Here is a 14,091-nt window from a genome sequence, read left to right on the forward strand (position 1 = left end):
AATGAAATGAAATGAAATGAAATGAAATGAAATGAAATGAAATGAAAGCAAACAGGGAGCCTGGGTGGCTCAGTCAGTTAAGCATCTGACTCTTGACTTCGGCTCAGGTCATGATCTCACAGATTTGTGAGCCATGTGGGGCTCCATGCTGACAACTCAGAGCCTGCTTAGGATTCTCTCTCTCCCTCTCTCTCTCTCTCTCTCTCTGCCCCTCCTCTGCTCATACACACATACATGCTCTCTCTCTCTCAAAATAAACAAACATTTTAAAAAATAAAAACACGGGCGTCTGGGTGGCTCAGTCGGTTAAGCATCCAACTTCGGCTCAGGTCATGATCTCATAGTTCATGGGTTCGAGCTTGGCATTGGGATCTGTGCTGACAGCTCGGAGCCTGGAGCCTGCTTCGGACTCTGTATCTCCCTCTCTCCTTCTGCCCCTCCCCTGCTTGTGCTCTTTGTCTCTCAAAAATAAATAAACATTAAAAAAATTAAAAGAAATAAAGAAATAAAAACAAATAAGTAAAATGGGATGAGCTATTAATACAGTCAATAACCTGGAAACATTTCAAGGGCATTATGCTGAGTGGAAAAAACCAATCTGGAAAGGATTCCATTTATATAACATTCTGAAACAAAATTATCGAGGCAGAAAACAGACTAGTGGCAGCCAGGGATGAGGGATGGTGAGGGGGAGAAGGTGGGCATGATTATGAAGGGTCAGCCCAAGGGAGACCTTTGTGATGATGAAATAGTCTGTGCCTCGGCTGCACTGGTACTTACGTGAGTCTATCTATGCAGGTGGTAACAGTGACATCCCACTGCAGACACTCACTGTAGCAACACAAAAGACCCCCTTTCTTTATCCTGTAGTTATGCAGCCACTTCCCACATAACCACTGGGAAAACTGGAGGGAGGGTACAATCTTCTGTACCCTTCTCTATGCTATCTTTGTGACTTCCCATGAATCTATGATTATTTAAAGATACAAAGTTTTAGGGGCGCCTGGGTGGCTCAGTCGGTTGGGCGTCTGACTTCGGCTCAGGTCATGATCTCACAGTCTGTGAGTTCGAGCCCCGCTTCGAGCTCTGTGCTGACAGCTCAGAGCCTGGAGCCTGCTTCGGATTCTGTGTCTCCCCCTCTCTCTGCCCCTCCCCTGCTCATGCTCCGTCTCTCTCTGTCTCAAAAATAAATAAGGACATTAAAAAAACCCTTTTTTAAATAAAAATAATAATAAAGATTAAAAGTTCTAAAAAATTATAAAAATGAATTCATTTGTCATATTTTTATCAATATTTAGGTGAAACACACTCGTGTCCTAATTACTGGTAACAGAGAGGAATCAAATCAAAGGCTTCAAACTGAAGTTTATAGAACATGACTTTCCTTGCTTCATGTCTGTACTTCACAGCATGACTGTCAAGGGTCACTGGGCAGAAACACCCAGGTGTCACCACTTTTGCTCAGGGCCCCACACGCCCTCATCCTTATGGGTTTTCTCCCATGAGGCCCTCATTCGCCAGTGGCTGTGTGTGTGGCCGCAGCGGTTCCCATCATGGTTCTGCCACTGACTTTCACCAGTTCAGGGATGGACGGCAGACAAGCACACTGACCAAGGCCCAAGGAGATGCTGGAGCTCCTTGGGAGGGGGTTTCAGTGAGGACTGAGTCTCTAAGTGAACCTACTTTCAGGAGTGAACATTTCTGTGTCAAGGTTTCTCTTGCTCCCTAAAACCATGGAGAGAAGGAATCAAGCAAGCATTATGGTTTATTTGGGGACCGGAGCTGGGTAACCAGCTACTTGCCCCTCGGCTCTGCCGTCCATGCACCTGCTCTCAAGGCACAGGCAGCTCCTTCATTCGAAGCCTGCAGGCTTGGGCTGGGTTTAATGCCCTGCCCTCCCTTCTCATCCAGCGGGCTCAGGCCAGCAGCCTGAAGCCACAGGTCAAAGGGCAGGCAGTGGCCCTCTAGCACCCAGGTCTGCAGGAAACCCCACAGCACTTTTAATAATGGTTCGAAATGAAAAGTGCTATCAAGAAACAGAGCCACAGGCATGCTGGGGAAGAGGAGATTCCAGTTGGTTTGAATGCCAGACCAACAAGGAGGAAGAGTTGGGAGATTCTGTGCCGACATTAGGCAAGAGACAAATACCTACACTAGCACCTTCTGGAATCTGAAGCAGGTTCTGCTGGACTTCTTGGCTGGAGAGGGAAAGACCCATATAATTTTCCAATTCCGCCAGGCTTGGGTACAAAACTGACGGGAAAGGAAGGGAAGGAAGAGGAAAGGTGTTACTCAAGAGTGTGAGCTTGGCCACACCTGCCTGGCTCCCATGTGGTCACTCGTTTGTATTAAGAAACAGGGCCTGGGGATGCCTTTTACTTCCAAGAATGCACAGAACACTTGCTGGTGATGTGGGTTCTCCCCTCAGAAAGGCTGAGGGGCAGGGGTCTCCCCAGGAGCAGCGTGGGACACAGAATCCCTCATAGATCACTTTGCTGTTCAACTCAATGGACTTCCTTTGGCACTAGCTGGACATCCGACGCAGGGGTGGTGCTGGGGCTGTGACACCCCAGCTTCTAGGAAATCCACGGGCTGTGGGGGCTGTGGGAGGCCGGTGTGGGACCCCAGGGCAACTCCAGGGAAACCGCACGGTGGCCAGGAGGGAGACAGTGGCCTGAAGTCAACTGAGCTGCTACAGGACCTAAATCACGACTTCTACCAACAACTCAAAGGACCACCACAAACATCTTGGTCTCCTCACTCGGCCACAGAAGGTAGCCCCAAATCAGGGGAGTTAGTGGCCTACGGGTCCCCCTCAAAGGGTTCTGGTGGGAGTAAATGTGCAGGAAGCCCACAGCACAGCGACAGACAAGAGGCAAGTGCCTGGAAGTGGCCACAAGAGGTCACTGTCAGTCAGGAACACCCCTGCCCCGCTCACTCACCTGAAGGCTGGGAGACTGGCAGGGCGGGCATCCTGGGCGCAGCTCTGGCCTGGGCCTGGGGACAGGTGGGGAGCACTGGTCAGCTGTGGCCTGGGGCTCCCTGAGGCTGAGGGTCAGGGCATTGGTTATGCTGGTGGGCCTAAGGTGGGGTGTCCATGAACCTGGGAGGTATGTAGATGCGGTCTCTCTAGTTGTTCCTGTTTCTGGGGGAGGTTCTCCCCACAGCCTGTGACCCGCCAACTGTCAGGTCCCACGTACTACCTGGGACAGTCAGAGCAACTGAGGCCCCTCCCAACCGAATTCTCAGTCAACAAGTCCCAAATTCCCAAAACCCACTGGAACCACAGGTGGATAGAAAGAAGAGGAGCTTCTGTGGATGAGCTGGCAAAACGCCAGACCCCTGGGGTTTACTCTGGAAGCCTGTCTACAGTATGGAGTCTACCTGTACCCAACTGGAGGAAGCACTGGGGCAGAGTGGGCACAAGAGAGGCCTGTCTGCTGCAGCTGCTTGGACTTTTCCATTCCTGCTGTAACTCCATTCCCTTAACCTCTGGACACCTGTCCACCAGCAGGCCCTACAGTGGCGACCTGCATGCCCAGGGGCCCTCAACACACAACGCCTTCCAAGACAAGCAAGCCTCCCTTACTTACCTTGGGGCAGTCACAAAGGCCCCATCAGGGGGCCTAGGCTAACACGCGCCCGGTGGCTTACCTGAATGGCTTGGTCCATCTTTAGGTCCTCCAGAGATGGGTACAGCGTGGACATGGCTGCTCCTTGGAACACTCTACAGGGCACAGAGGGTGAGGAGGGGTGACAGGAAGCATGGGCATCTACCTCCCATCCATGTGTGACACTCAGGACTCTCAGGATGAGAAAGATTATCGGGAAGGCATTGTCCCCGTTTTAGAGATGGGGGAGCTGAGTTTGAACCCAAGTCTGTTTTGTTCCCAAGCCCGTGATCGCCGCCCTTGCAAAATCCCATCCCACCATGTTCACCTGACTCTGGGCTATATGGGCCAGGAAGAGGAGGACTAGGGGCCAAGTCCTTCCCAGTCATGTCTCAAAGGTCAGGCGGGCTTATGAGGTCTGATCACTCAGGATCCAAGTTCAATCTGGCAGGTTCATAGCGAGTACCTTCTGCATACCTGGCCTTTGTTAGGGGTGTGCACAACACCATCCCACAGCTACACAGAATTCAGTCCAGTGTTAAAGTAGGTGGGGTCTTAGTTACAACAGAAAGGCAACAGGGTTCTTGAGAATCCCTCCCCCACCCTCCACACCCCTCTTCACCTCTAGGTATTTGAGCTCCTACTATATACCACCCATTTCCAGCCTTGATCTTAGCCTGGGCTTCCACTCTTCTCCTTGTAAACCTCTGATCTCATGAAATGCAGTGTCTTGAGTTTTGCATTTAGGCAGTAGCCCAATTTGAATGCATGAAGTACTCTGCAAGGTCAAATAAAATCTGTTTGCATCTGGCCTGTGAGCTACCAGTTCCAACCTCTGGAGGAATCAGAAGTCCATGTGGGCCACTTCAGGGAATGTGGGCTAGATACTGAGAGCAGTGGGGAGCCACCAGGGGGCTTGAAGCAGGGATAAGACATCCCAGGCTCACGCAGAAGGCCTATTGGCTGCTATGTGGAGAACAACCAGAGAGGAGGCAAGGCCCACTGGCAGATGTTGTAGCCCCTGGGGAGAGGCGGGAAGGTGGGGAGGTCTGCACAACAGCCTGGGGCTTAGGGGTGGGATGTGGGAGAGAAGGGATTTGAAGGCACATTAGAACGAATGGTGTGCGTGAAGGGTCAAGGCAGCAGGTGCAGAAGGAGAAGGAGCAGTGATGGATGAGGACGACCTTGGCCCCTGTGGGTCACTCGGGGAAGATACCCAGAGGATTTGCACCTGCGCAGGCGGGACTGGTGTCCCATCACCCCTGGCACACAGCCCGCTCAGCTCCTGTGACCACCCCAGGCACCCCTTTACTGTGTACAGCTGTTCTGATGTCCTGATGACACCACCTTCCTAGGATGGACATGAAGACCAGGGGTCCCAAATATGTTTCGCTCACCTCTCAGTCTCGTTTTTTGTTTTTTCAAGTTTGAGCTAGGGCCGACCTTTTAAAGTCTGGGAAAATAAGATTCTTCACTTCTAATTTGTATTGAAAAAAAAAATCAAAAACAGCTGGCAACGCGAGAGCAGAGATCGTGCATGGCAACGCCCAGTCCAGGCCGCATTGCAATCTCTGCCTCTTAGACGGGGCTGCCTGTGTATTCTTGGTTCCCAAAGTTTCCAGCTGGCAATTTACACTTCCTGCTTGGCTCCTGAAGGCAGGCTGCTCCAGACCCTTGCTCTAGTCTAGTCTTTGGAGCAGAAATGATACCCTCAAAAGGAACAGGGATTGTCCCAGGGGGAGAGGGAGACTGGCTCTGAACCCCTTTAGACCCACTGGGGGAACAGACCCCTTTGTCTGTGGCCTTCCCCTGCACACACTCGGGGAGATTTTGATCTTGGGACAGTCCTCAGCAGGTACCACCTGTCAAAAACAAGTCACTGTTTCCAGGAACATGCATGAAGAGCAGATATGAAAGTAAGAGGCCAACCCTGCCCTGCTTTTTCTAACACTGAAGCAGCACAGCAGTTATATTTTTAGCAGCTGCCCTCTGGGAGAGCAGAATTGGAGATCCACTTCCTGGAAGTCACCCCCAGGCCAGGACCACACAACACTTTCTCTGCGTCTGGGACCTTTGCCACTGCCACCTTCTGCGAGCCCCACCTCAGTCTTGGGCTCTGGGCAGAACCGAGAAGCAGCTATTCCCCCAACTTTTAACAGTTTATGATACAGCGGGGAATGGCTCCTAGCCAGCAAATAGGCTGTGTCTCATTCAATCATCCCTCTATCCACTGACAGCATTTGGGTATCTACCGCGTGCTGGGGACCCTGGGCCTGTTTTAGCCGTCCTGGTCCCTCTGCTTGGCACACCACCCTTTCCTATGTGGTGGTCTTTAAAGGCTTAGCTCCAATGCTGTTTCTTAGGTTGTCTTTTTCAGGCCATCGGACCCCCTGCTAGTTGGCTGGGTCTCCATGTGTTCCTAACCCTGACCTGTGCTGCCTCTATCATCAAGCTATTTATCATATTACACGATTAACATCTGGGTATTTTCTCATACTAGACCCCGCCTCACGAGGGCAGGGGCTGTGTCTGTTCACCACACTGTGCCTCCCCACCACACATGCATGGTGGCAAAAACTGTTATTTGAATAACTCAGTGGTTTTCCAAGAACAGATTGGAAATTTGTGTGGGGATTTGGGGTGTCACAAGACTGAGGGGACACTAATAACATTTAAGACACAGCGAGCAGACACCTGGACCTCTTGTAAGGCACAGAATGGTTCACCATAAAAAACTGTCCTCCATCCTGCACAATTTTCCCAGTGTCCTTCCAAACCTTCATGTGGGCAAAAAAGCCTGCTTGCAACCTATCTTATATACAGATACGACGAGTTTTGGCGTGCCCGAGTGGCTCAGTTGGTTAGGTGAGCGACTCTTGATTTCGACTCAGGTCATGATCTCAGGGTTTGTGAGTTCAAGCCCCACATCAGGCTTTACGCTGACAGTGCAGGGCCTGCTTGGGATTCTCTCTCTCTCCCTCCCTCTCTCTCTGCCCTTCCCCCACTTGCTGTCTCAACAATAAAAACTTAAAAAAAAATACAGTGAGTTTATCCTGGTTTTAATATGCAATATGTTATCCAGAAATGCATATACCAGGCTAATCAAGGGAGGTCGTACTCTGTTTTGTTCACCATTTTGGAAAATCAGTGTCAGTCCTTCTCACCACCGGTGAGTCACCAGAACACGCCCATGTGTGTCTGCATTGTGGCTGTCATCCGAATTACACATTTGTATACAAGTATCTAGCCTCTGACTCGAGAAGTCAAATACAAACTGTCGGCAAAATTCAAGTCCAAACTTACTCATTTTACGTTAGGCACAAACATCACCTGGTGTAATCCAGTACCAGCCTTTACAAAGTGAGGTGCATAGTCTTTTACTATAAATTACTTTCACTGCCCATGTGTCGCCTTTATAACAAATACGGGGCATCATAATGATTTTTTTCACCCCCGGGGAACCACCGTTCCGGACGAATCCACCTCCTCGCTCAGACTCAATTTCCCCGACTTCCGCAGGTAGGCACAAACTCCACGCACTGGGGACCGGTGAAGGCCCCGCTGGTCGCGAGGGACTGTTCTTCACCCCAGCCTCAGTTTCCCAATCTGTCACACCGCTCAAACATCTCCAAACTACTCCCACGCGACCGCACCATTCGCTTCAAACCGGGCCGGAAGCGACGCCTCGCGGCCGCTGTGGGCTACGCGCCGGCGCAGAGACCCCGCCAGGCCGCGAAGGCTCGCTGCGGCTTCTAGAACGCATGCGCCTCACCCACCCGGGGCCGCGCGCCGCTCGCGATGGCTCCCAGATTGCCCCGCGGTAGCGGGGTGGAAAATGGCGGCCTCCTCTCTCTGCGCGGGTGGTAAGCTGGCTGGGTTGCTAGAATCCAGCCGGCCTCTCGCCTTATCCAGGTGCTCATGGCTGGCGCCAGCACCCACAAAAAGAAATCAGGTAAAGCTGCAGAGGAAGGGATGGGAAGGCTCGATCGGGCCCCTTGACCCCTCTTTACTGGACTGGAGGCTGCGCGGCTCAAATCGAGCTTTTAAAAGGAGCGCGCGTACCCCACGCCGCTGACCCCAGAGGGCCATTCACGGCCTCCAGAGGAGGGAGGAGGCGGTTGATCCGTTTCCTGCTGAGAAGATTCTGTTCTAAGGCAGCTGTGGGAGGGGAGAAAAGGGTAAAGACACCCCTGCGCTCCGCGCTCCCCGCTCCTCGCTGCCTGTTGCTGGAGAAGAAGGTCCCTCTTGTTCGCCAAGGCTGCCGAAGCAGTTCTCGAGTATTTCCTACCTGTTGTGACATCGTCGGCCCTCCCACTCTTTCTCTCGCCGTTTATTTGTTTTGTTTTGTTTTGTTTTTTCCTTGCCTGGCGCTGACTTCTGACCAGGTGCTTAGCTGCAGGTGTCCCCCCCACCCCTACGCAGATTCACCCTGGGATCCCACCCGATAGTGGCTGAGTGAGCCCCGCTACCCAGGATAGGGGTTTGTGCTTGGCCGGGCAGATCACTTCCCACAGCCGAATTGGACCCACTGCTTCTTATAAGGGATTCGGGCAGTTTGGCTTATGGGATGCAGGACAAAAGGCTAAGGCAACCAGCAAAGCCCGATGGTTTGAGATGAATGATGAATAGGTGAATATGAGATTCTGTGGTCTAGAGAAGAGAGGTTTGCCTAATTCTGTGCGTGTGGGGGGATTTGGGGGAAAGCTTAGAATTGAGGGAACAGAAAGTTTAGAATTGAAGTTCACCAGAGGAACAAGGGGGAGGGAGAAGGCATGAATGGCATTCAAGACAGGGAACAGCACCTGAGAAGGCATGGAGGCATGAACTAGCAGAGTGAGTTTTAGTATCAGAAGGCAGTCTGGAATGAATGAAATGCAGGGTGAGTGTGGAAAGTGAGGAGGTGTGACTACAGATGGTACCAAGAGTCAGGTCATGGAGATGTGAATTCCACGTTGAAATTTAGAGATTTATCCTGAGGGCAGGAGTTGGGTATGGCTCTCAAGCGCAGAAGCTGAGGTGAACTCACACCAGATTTCTGGCTCAGGCCACGAAGTGGATTTGGTAGCCAGCTGTAGAGGGCAGCAAATCTAGGAAAAAATGAGGTAGTAAAGATCTGGAAGGCAGCTGGACCCTCAGGTCTGGGCCTCCCTATCCCTGGAGTAGCACACTCCACTTCCACCCTCTTGAACCAACTTCCTACCTCCCTCCCTTCCCTCTTTCCTCCCTCCCTCCTGGATTGGATTTGTGCTGTGCTGTATTTGCCTATCTCCCTCCCCAGTGCCTGGCACACAGCAGGCATCCAGCTACTGTTTCTTAAAGGAGTGGAAAAGACACAGGGGGAAGAGAAAGCCCAACAAAGTCCTTTGAAGAGAAACCCTGGGCCTAGAAAGGGAGGAAAAAAAAAAAAAACAAAACAACAACAAACCAGTGCCCTGATGAGGTAGATTGAAAGGCTGCCTCCTACGATCTGACAGTGCTCAGTTCAGTACTGGCTTCCTGCAATTAATTGGCTCCTCTGAAAGGAAAATAACCCATCTCTCTCAAAGGAATTTTCCTTCCCCCTGCACTTCACAGAATTTCCATCCCTGAGTTTCTGTGCTTTTTTTGGATATAAGCGATACCACCACCCACAACAGTCCAGCAGTCAGGTCCTTGGAGATCAAGAGGGCTGACAAGGGCGTCAGCTTCCATCTTTGGACTTTGGGATGAGAACACTCCTTTGGCACACCTTGTTCCAACCAGCTGAAACTACAGGACTCCTACTTGTTCCTGTGGACAGCTCATCCACCCTTCAGAAGACAGTGGGTGCGGGAGGCAAGCGTGGGTTAGTGTCAGAGGAATAGCGCCTGGAAGGCCAGATTAGCCCAGGGATGTGGGGAGTTAGAAAGGAAGAGGCTGTTGCTAGGCCACCAGCAGGTACCCTCCTCCCCCTCAGGGCTGTACCGCCTGCTGGAGAAAAGCTGTGAACGTCTACAGGGAATGCAGGTGCTCCCGAATGCAGGCCCCGGAGAGGCAGAGCAGGAGCAAATCCTGGGAGGCAGGCAGGACTGGATTCAGACTGCTGCCTCTCGCTGGTGCAAATAAGCACGGACAAGTCCCTTTTGAGTGTCCTTTTGTGATACAGGTAACAGGGTGACAGTACTTGCATCACAGAGTTGTCGTGGGGACGTAAAGATCCTTAAAAAGAGGGGCGCCTGGGTGGCTCAGTTGGTTAAGCGTCCCAACTTCGGCTCAGGTCATGATCTCGCTGTCCGTGAGTTCGAGCCCCGCGTCGGGCTCTGTGCTGACAGCTCGGGGCCTGGAGCCTGCTTCGGATTCTGTGTCTCCCTCTCTCTCTCTGCCCCTCCCCTGCTTGCGCTCTGTCTCAAGAATAAATAACTGTTAAAAAAAAAAAAATCAAAGATCCTTAAAATGAGAGATCTGTATAGAGTGCAACTTGGCATGTAAAGGGCATGCAGTCATCATTAGCTATTCATTCAGGACCTTTACTGAGTAGCTACGTCCTTGGGCTGTTTTAGGTACTGAGGCAGGGAGCAAAAGGAAAATCTGTCCTTGAGGAGGGTTTCTTTCTAGCTGGATAAGTGTGTTTGCTGTGGTAGGAAGTGACGGGGAGAAAGATAAAGCAGGATGGAGGGTGGAGTGTCCACAGGTGGGGATGACAAGTGACTTGTGTAAAAGCCTAAAGGGGTAGGGAAGAGCAGGAAGAGTGACGAGGTGGAGGGTGTGGCCACTGCGGCAGCGGCCCTGAGGTGGGCATGCCTGTTGTTTCGAGGTCATCTGGCTGGTGAGACTGGAGTCCGTCGTTCGGAGGGGGAGCAGTGATGAAGAGGTCACGGGAGGAGTGAGCAGGCCAGTTCCCCAGGATTTGGCATTTACTCTGCTGAGATGGGAGCCACTGGAGAACGTTGAGCAGCAGAGGGCCATGGTCCAACTTAAATTTTAACAGGCCCCCCTCTTGTCAACGTTTGGAGAACAGACCAGAGGGGCAGGGGTGGACGCAGGGAGCCCCGGTAAGCAGCGATGGTGCTGTCAGAATCGTTACTGGTTTGGAAATCAACATTTTTAGACAAAGAAAAACTAGGTAAAAACAAAAAAGAATTGTTTTAGTTTGGGCCGCCCCAGGTAACGAGCCAGTGTGGCAGCCTCGTCTGAAGCACCATTTTCTGAGACTGTGCTGTGCGGAGGGCACAGACTCTCCCCTCACGGCCATGAGCTCATTCAGTTCTCCCGACGGTGTGGGGGGTGGGGGGTTCCCAGTCTCCACAGGAAGAAACCAGTTCTGAGAAGGTCAGGCCACTGGCCCAGCTCCCCAGCAGCTTTTTCCTTGCCGTGGTAGGGAAGTTGCTAGAAACCGCTTCAGACAGAGAAAACAAGTAACAGAAACCGAGGCCTGCACTCCCAGTGCCTTATGGAAACCCACTCTTTGCCTGGCCTTCCAAAAGCGCACTTCAAGGAACAGAGTGGGGGGGTGGGGGGGTCCCATCTCTCGAACACTGGCACAGGCCGTCAGAAGGAGCCCACAGCCCTCACCGTGTCTGGATAAAGATCACTGGGCACTCGAACTGACCCAGGGCTGGGGTCAGAGAAGGAGACGCCAATTCACACTGTGCTCCCAGAGGGAGGCACCTTGAAAGGAAGCTGCCTGGGAACCCAGGAGGGTCAGGATAGCGGGAGAGCAAGCCTGACTCTGTCCCAGTCAGTACGGGCCCCCCGCTCTTACCTGCCGGCCAGATGCTGCCGAACGTCCTTTTCCGGCTACTGCCAAGAGTCTGTTCCCCTCCCTGGAGGGTGGTGGCCCTTGTCCCAGGCAGGTTCTGGCTCTGGGAAGGGTGGTGCCCGCCCCCTGTCAGCTGACTCAGCCGGGTGGACCCAGGTAAGAGCCCCATGAGCCTGTGAACCAGGCAGGTCACAAGGCCCAGAGCACGGCTTGAGCCTTAGTGCAGATGTGGAGGCGGGGTCAGGGGCACACAGCTGCTGTTGGGAGGGGTAGGAACCAAGACTTCTGGGCCTTGAGGAAATCGGAATCGGATTGGACATCCCGTCCTGCTGAACATGAGGACGGTTTGATGGGTATCCGGGATCTTAAAAAATGGCCATGAGTTGTGACCCAGCGTTTCCCCTCTAGGAATGTGTTATAATAAACTAAGCATTGAGGTCCCATCGCCACACTGCTTATCACAGGGAAATCCGGAAATCCCAAATGCCCATCCCTGGGGTCTGGTTAAACACATCCATGCTTTCAGAAGCTCACAAAGCTGTTAATGTCCTTTAAGGGAAGACAGCAAGGAAATGTTCCTGAGACACTGGCAAGATATTGAAAAATCAATGTGATTCTGATCTTGTGTTTGGTTTTCGGGTTTTTTTTTTTTTTTTGAAAAGCGGATATGCGTTGCCAACAGTCTGGGAGGACATGTACTAAAATGCTGGAAAGTCTGGATGGAGGGGTATGTGTTCCAAGGTGCTGAGGGTGGGGTGGGTTTGCTTTTAAAGTTAGTTTTTGCTTTGAATGCTCATGATTTTTGTAAGGCGGGGAGCAAATTAAGTTTGTTTTTATTTTTATTTATTTTTTTTTCAACGTTTATTTATTTTTGGGACAGAGAGAGACAGAGGATGAACGGGGGAGGGGCAGAGAGAGAGGAAGACACAGAATCGGAAACAGGCTCCAGGCTCTGAGCCATCAGCCCAGAGCCTGACGGGGGGCTCGAACTCACGGACCGCGAGATCATGACCTGGCTGAAGTCGGACGCTTAACCGACTGCGCCACCCAGGCGCCCCAAGTTTGTTTTTAAAAAAGTATTTAGGGACGCCTGGGTGGCTCAGTCAGTTAAGCCTCCAGCTTCAGCTCAGGTCATGATCTCATGGTTCACAGGTTCAAGCCCCTCGTCGGGCTCTGTGCTGGCAGCTCAGCCTGGAACCTGCTTCGGATTCTGTGTCTCCCTCTCTCTCTGCCCCTTTCTCGCTCGCGCTCTGTCTCTGTCAAAACTGAATAAACATAAGAAAAACATTAAAAAAAAATTTATTTTTCAACGTTTATTTATTTTTGGGACAGAGAGAGACAGAGCATGAACGGGGGAGGGGCAGAGAGAGAGGGAGACACAGAATCGGAAACAGGCTCCAGGCTCTGAGCCATCAGCCCAGAGCCCGACGCGGGGCTCGAACTCACGGACCGTGAGATCGTGACCTGGCTGAAGTCGGACGCTTAACCGACTGCGCCACCCAGGCGCCCCAGAAAAACATTTTTAAACAATAAATTTTTCAAAATAATAAAAATAAAAAGGTATTTAGATAGGTTGTCTGCAGAAAGAGCAACAAAAGCCGTGTGCTGGGGTGGGAGGGGATTTTTTTCTAGTACACTCTTTGGTACCTCTTAAATTTGGAAAGATCCGACTGTATTACCTATCCCCCCAAACAGTCAAATAAAATCACATAGCAAAGTGGGAGGAAATTAATTCAGGTCCTATTGGGTTTGGTTGGACACAGGTGCCTGTCACATTTGGTGCCTGGAGAGGGCCTGGGGACCTGCGTGCTGGGCAGTCCCGTGAGGAATGACGCAGGGCACCCACCCAGGGTGGGGTGAGTATCGAGACTGCTCACAGGACAGGCAGGGTCACGTCACAGTCCCCATGACGGGCCTGGGCAGAGCCGCACTAGCCTTGGGCGTCCGTCACATCCTGACTGGGGACCCAGCTGGTGTTCAGCCCCACGGAGGAGACACTGCCAGCCTCTGGGGGGCTTACAGCCAAGAGTCCTACACAGGAAACGGAACAGGAACCGGAGCAAGAAAGGCAGTTGCCACTAATCGAGCACTTACTTCCCCCTGCGTTTTATTTTTTTTTTTTTTGCATTTTTTTTTTAATTTTTTTTTCAACGTTTTTTAATTTATTTTTGGGACAGAGAGAGACAGAGCATGAACGGGGGAGGGGCAGAGAGAGAGGGAGACACAGAATCGGAAACAGGCTCCAGGCTCCGAACCATCAGCCCAGAGCCCGACGCGGGGCTCGAACTCACGGACCGCGAGATCGTGACCTGGCCGAAGTCGGACGCTTAACCGACTGCACCACCCAGGCGCCCCACGGCCCCCTGCGTTTTAAAGGCATCGTCTCAATGGCTCATATCCTCCCTGCTAAGTAGGTGTGACAGGCAAAGTGCCTCTCAAGTTACACAGCTGGAAAATGGCTCCAAGGTCAGGTTTTCTCTTCAGTGAGACAAATGCCACTTGAAGCTGAGGCGTGGACATACCTGAGGGCTGAGCCATATGGGTCTGAAGCAATAAGCCATGGGGGATGGACCAGGCCAGGTCTTCAAGGCCAAAGAAAAGTAGGAAATAGCGAGTCTAAATGAACCACGTGACCGCCCCCCAACACACACACACACACACACACACACACACACACACACACACACATCTCAGTTCACTCGGTCACAGTCTGAAAGGGTCTTTGAGAGGAAGCCAACCCAGAGGGTAAGGGACTTGCCTGTG

At 52.0% G+C, this 14,091-nt stretch overlaps 1 protein-coding gene across 4 annotated transcripts in view; it reads right to left on the bottom strand.

Annotated features, from left to right (window-relative positions):
- Positions 1-11,514, bottom strand: part of SDCBP2 (syndecan binding protein 2) — an 18,200-nt gene extending 6,686 nt beyond the window's left edge. Inside the window, exons 1-4 of one of the 4 annotated variants that reach the window (XM_040447470.1) lie at positions 11,332-11,514; positions 3,655-3,727; positions 2,943-2,997; positions 2,153-2,253 (exon numbers count right to left, since the gene is read on the bottom strand). In XM_040447470.1, the coding sequence (XP_040303404.1) occupies positions 2,153-2,253; positions 2,943-2,997; positions 3,655-3,708 (210 nt within the window). In that variant the 5' untranslated portion in view covers positions 3,709-3,727; positions 11,332-11,514. Of the gene's footprint in view, positions 1-2,152; positions 2,254-2,942; positions 2,998-3,654; positions 3,728-6,914; positions 7,287-11,331 lie in introns of those variants that run through there. The other 3 variants (XM_040447468.1, XM_040447469.1, XM_040447471.1) reach the window with 3 other exon arrangements.
- Between the last annotated feature and the right edge of the window lie 2,577 nt (positions 11,515-14,091).

The sequence above is a fragment of the Herpailurus yagouaroundi genome, unplaced genomic scaffold (assembly GCF_014898765.1).
Source record: "Herpailurus yagouaroundi ecotype Mexico unplaced genomic scaffold, PumYag 196, whole genome shotgun sequence".
Lineage (NCBI taxonomy): Eukaryota > Metazoa > Chordata > Mammalia > Carnivora > Felidae > Herpailurus > Herpailurus yagouaroundi.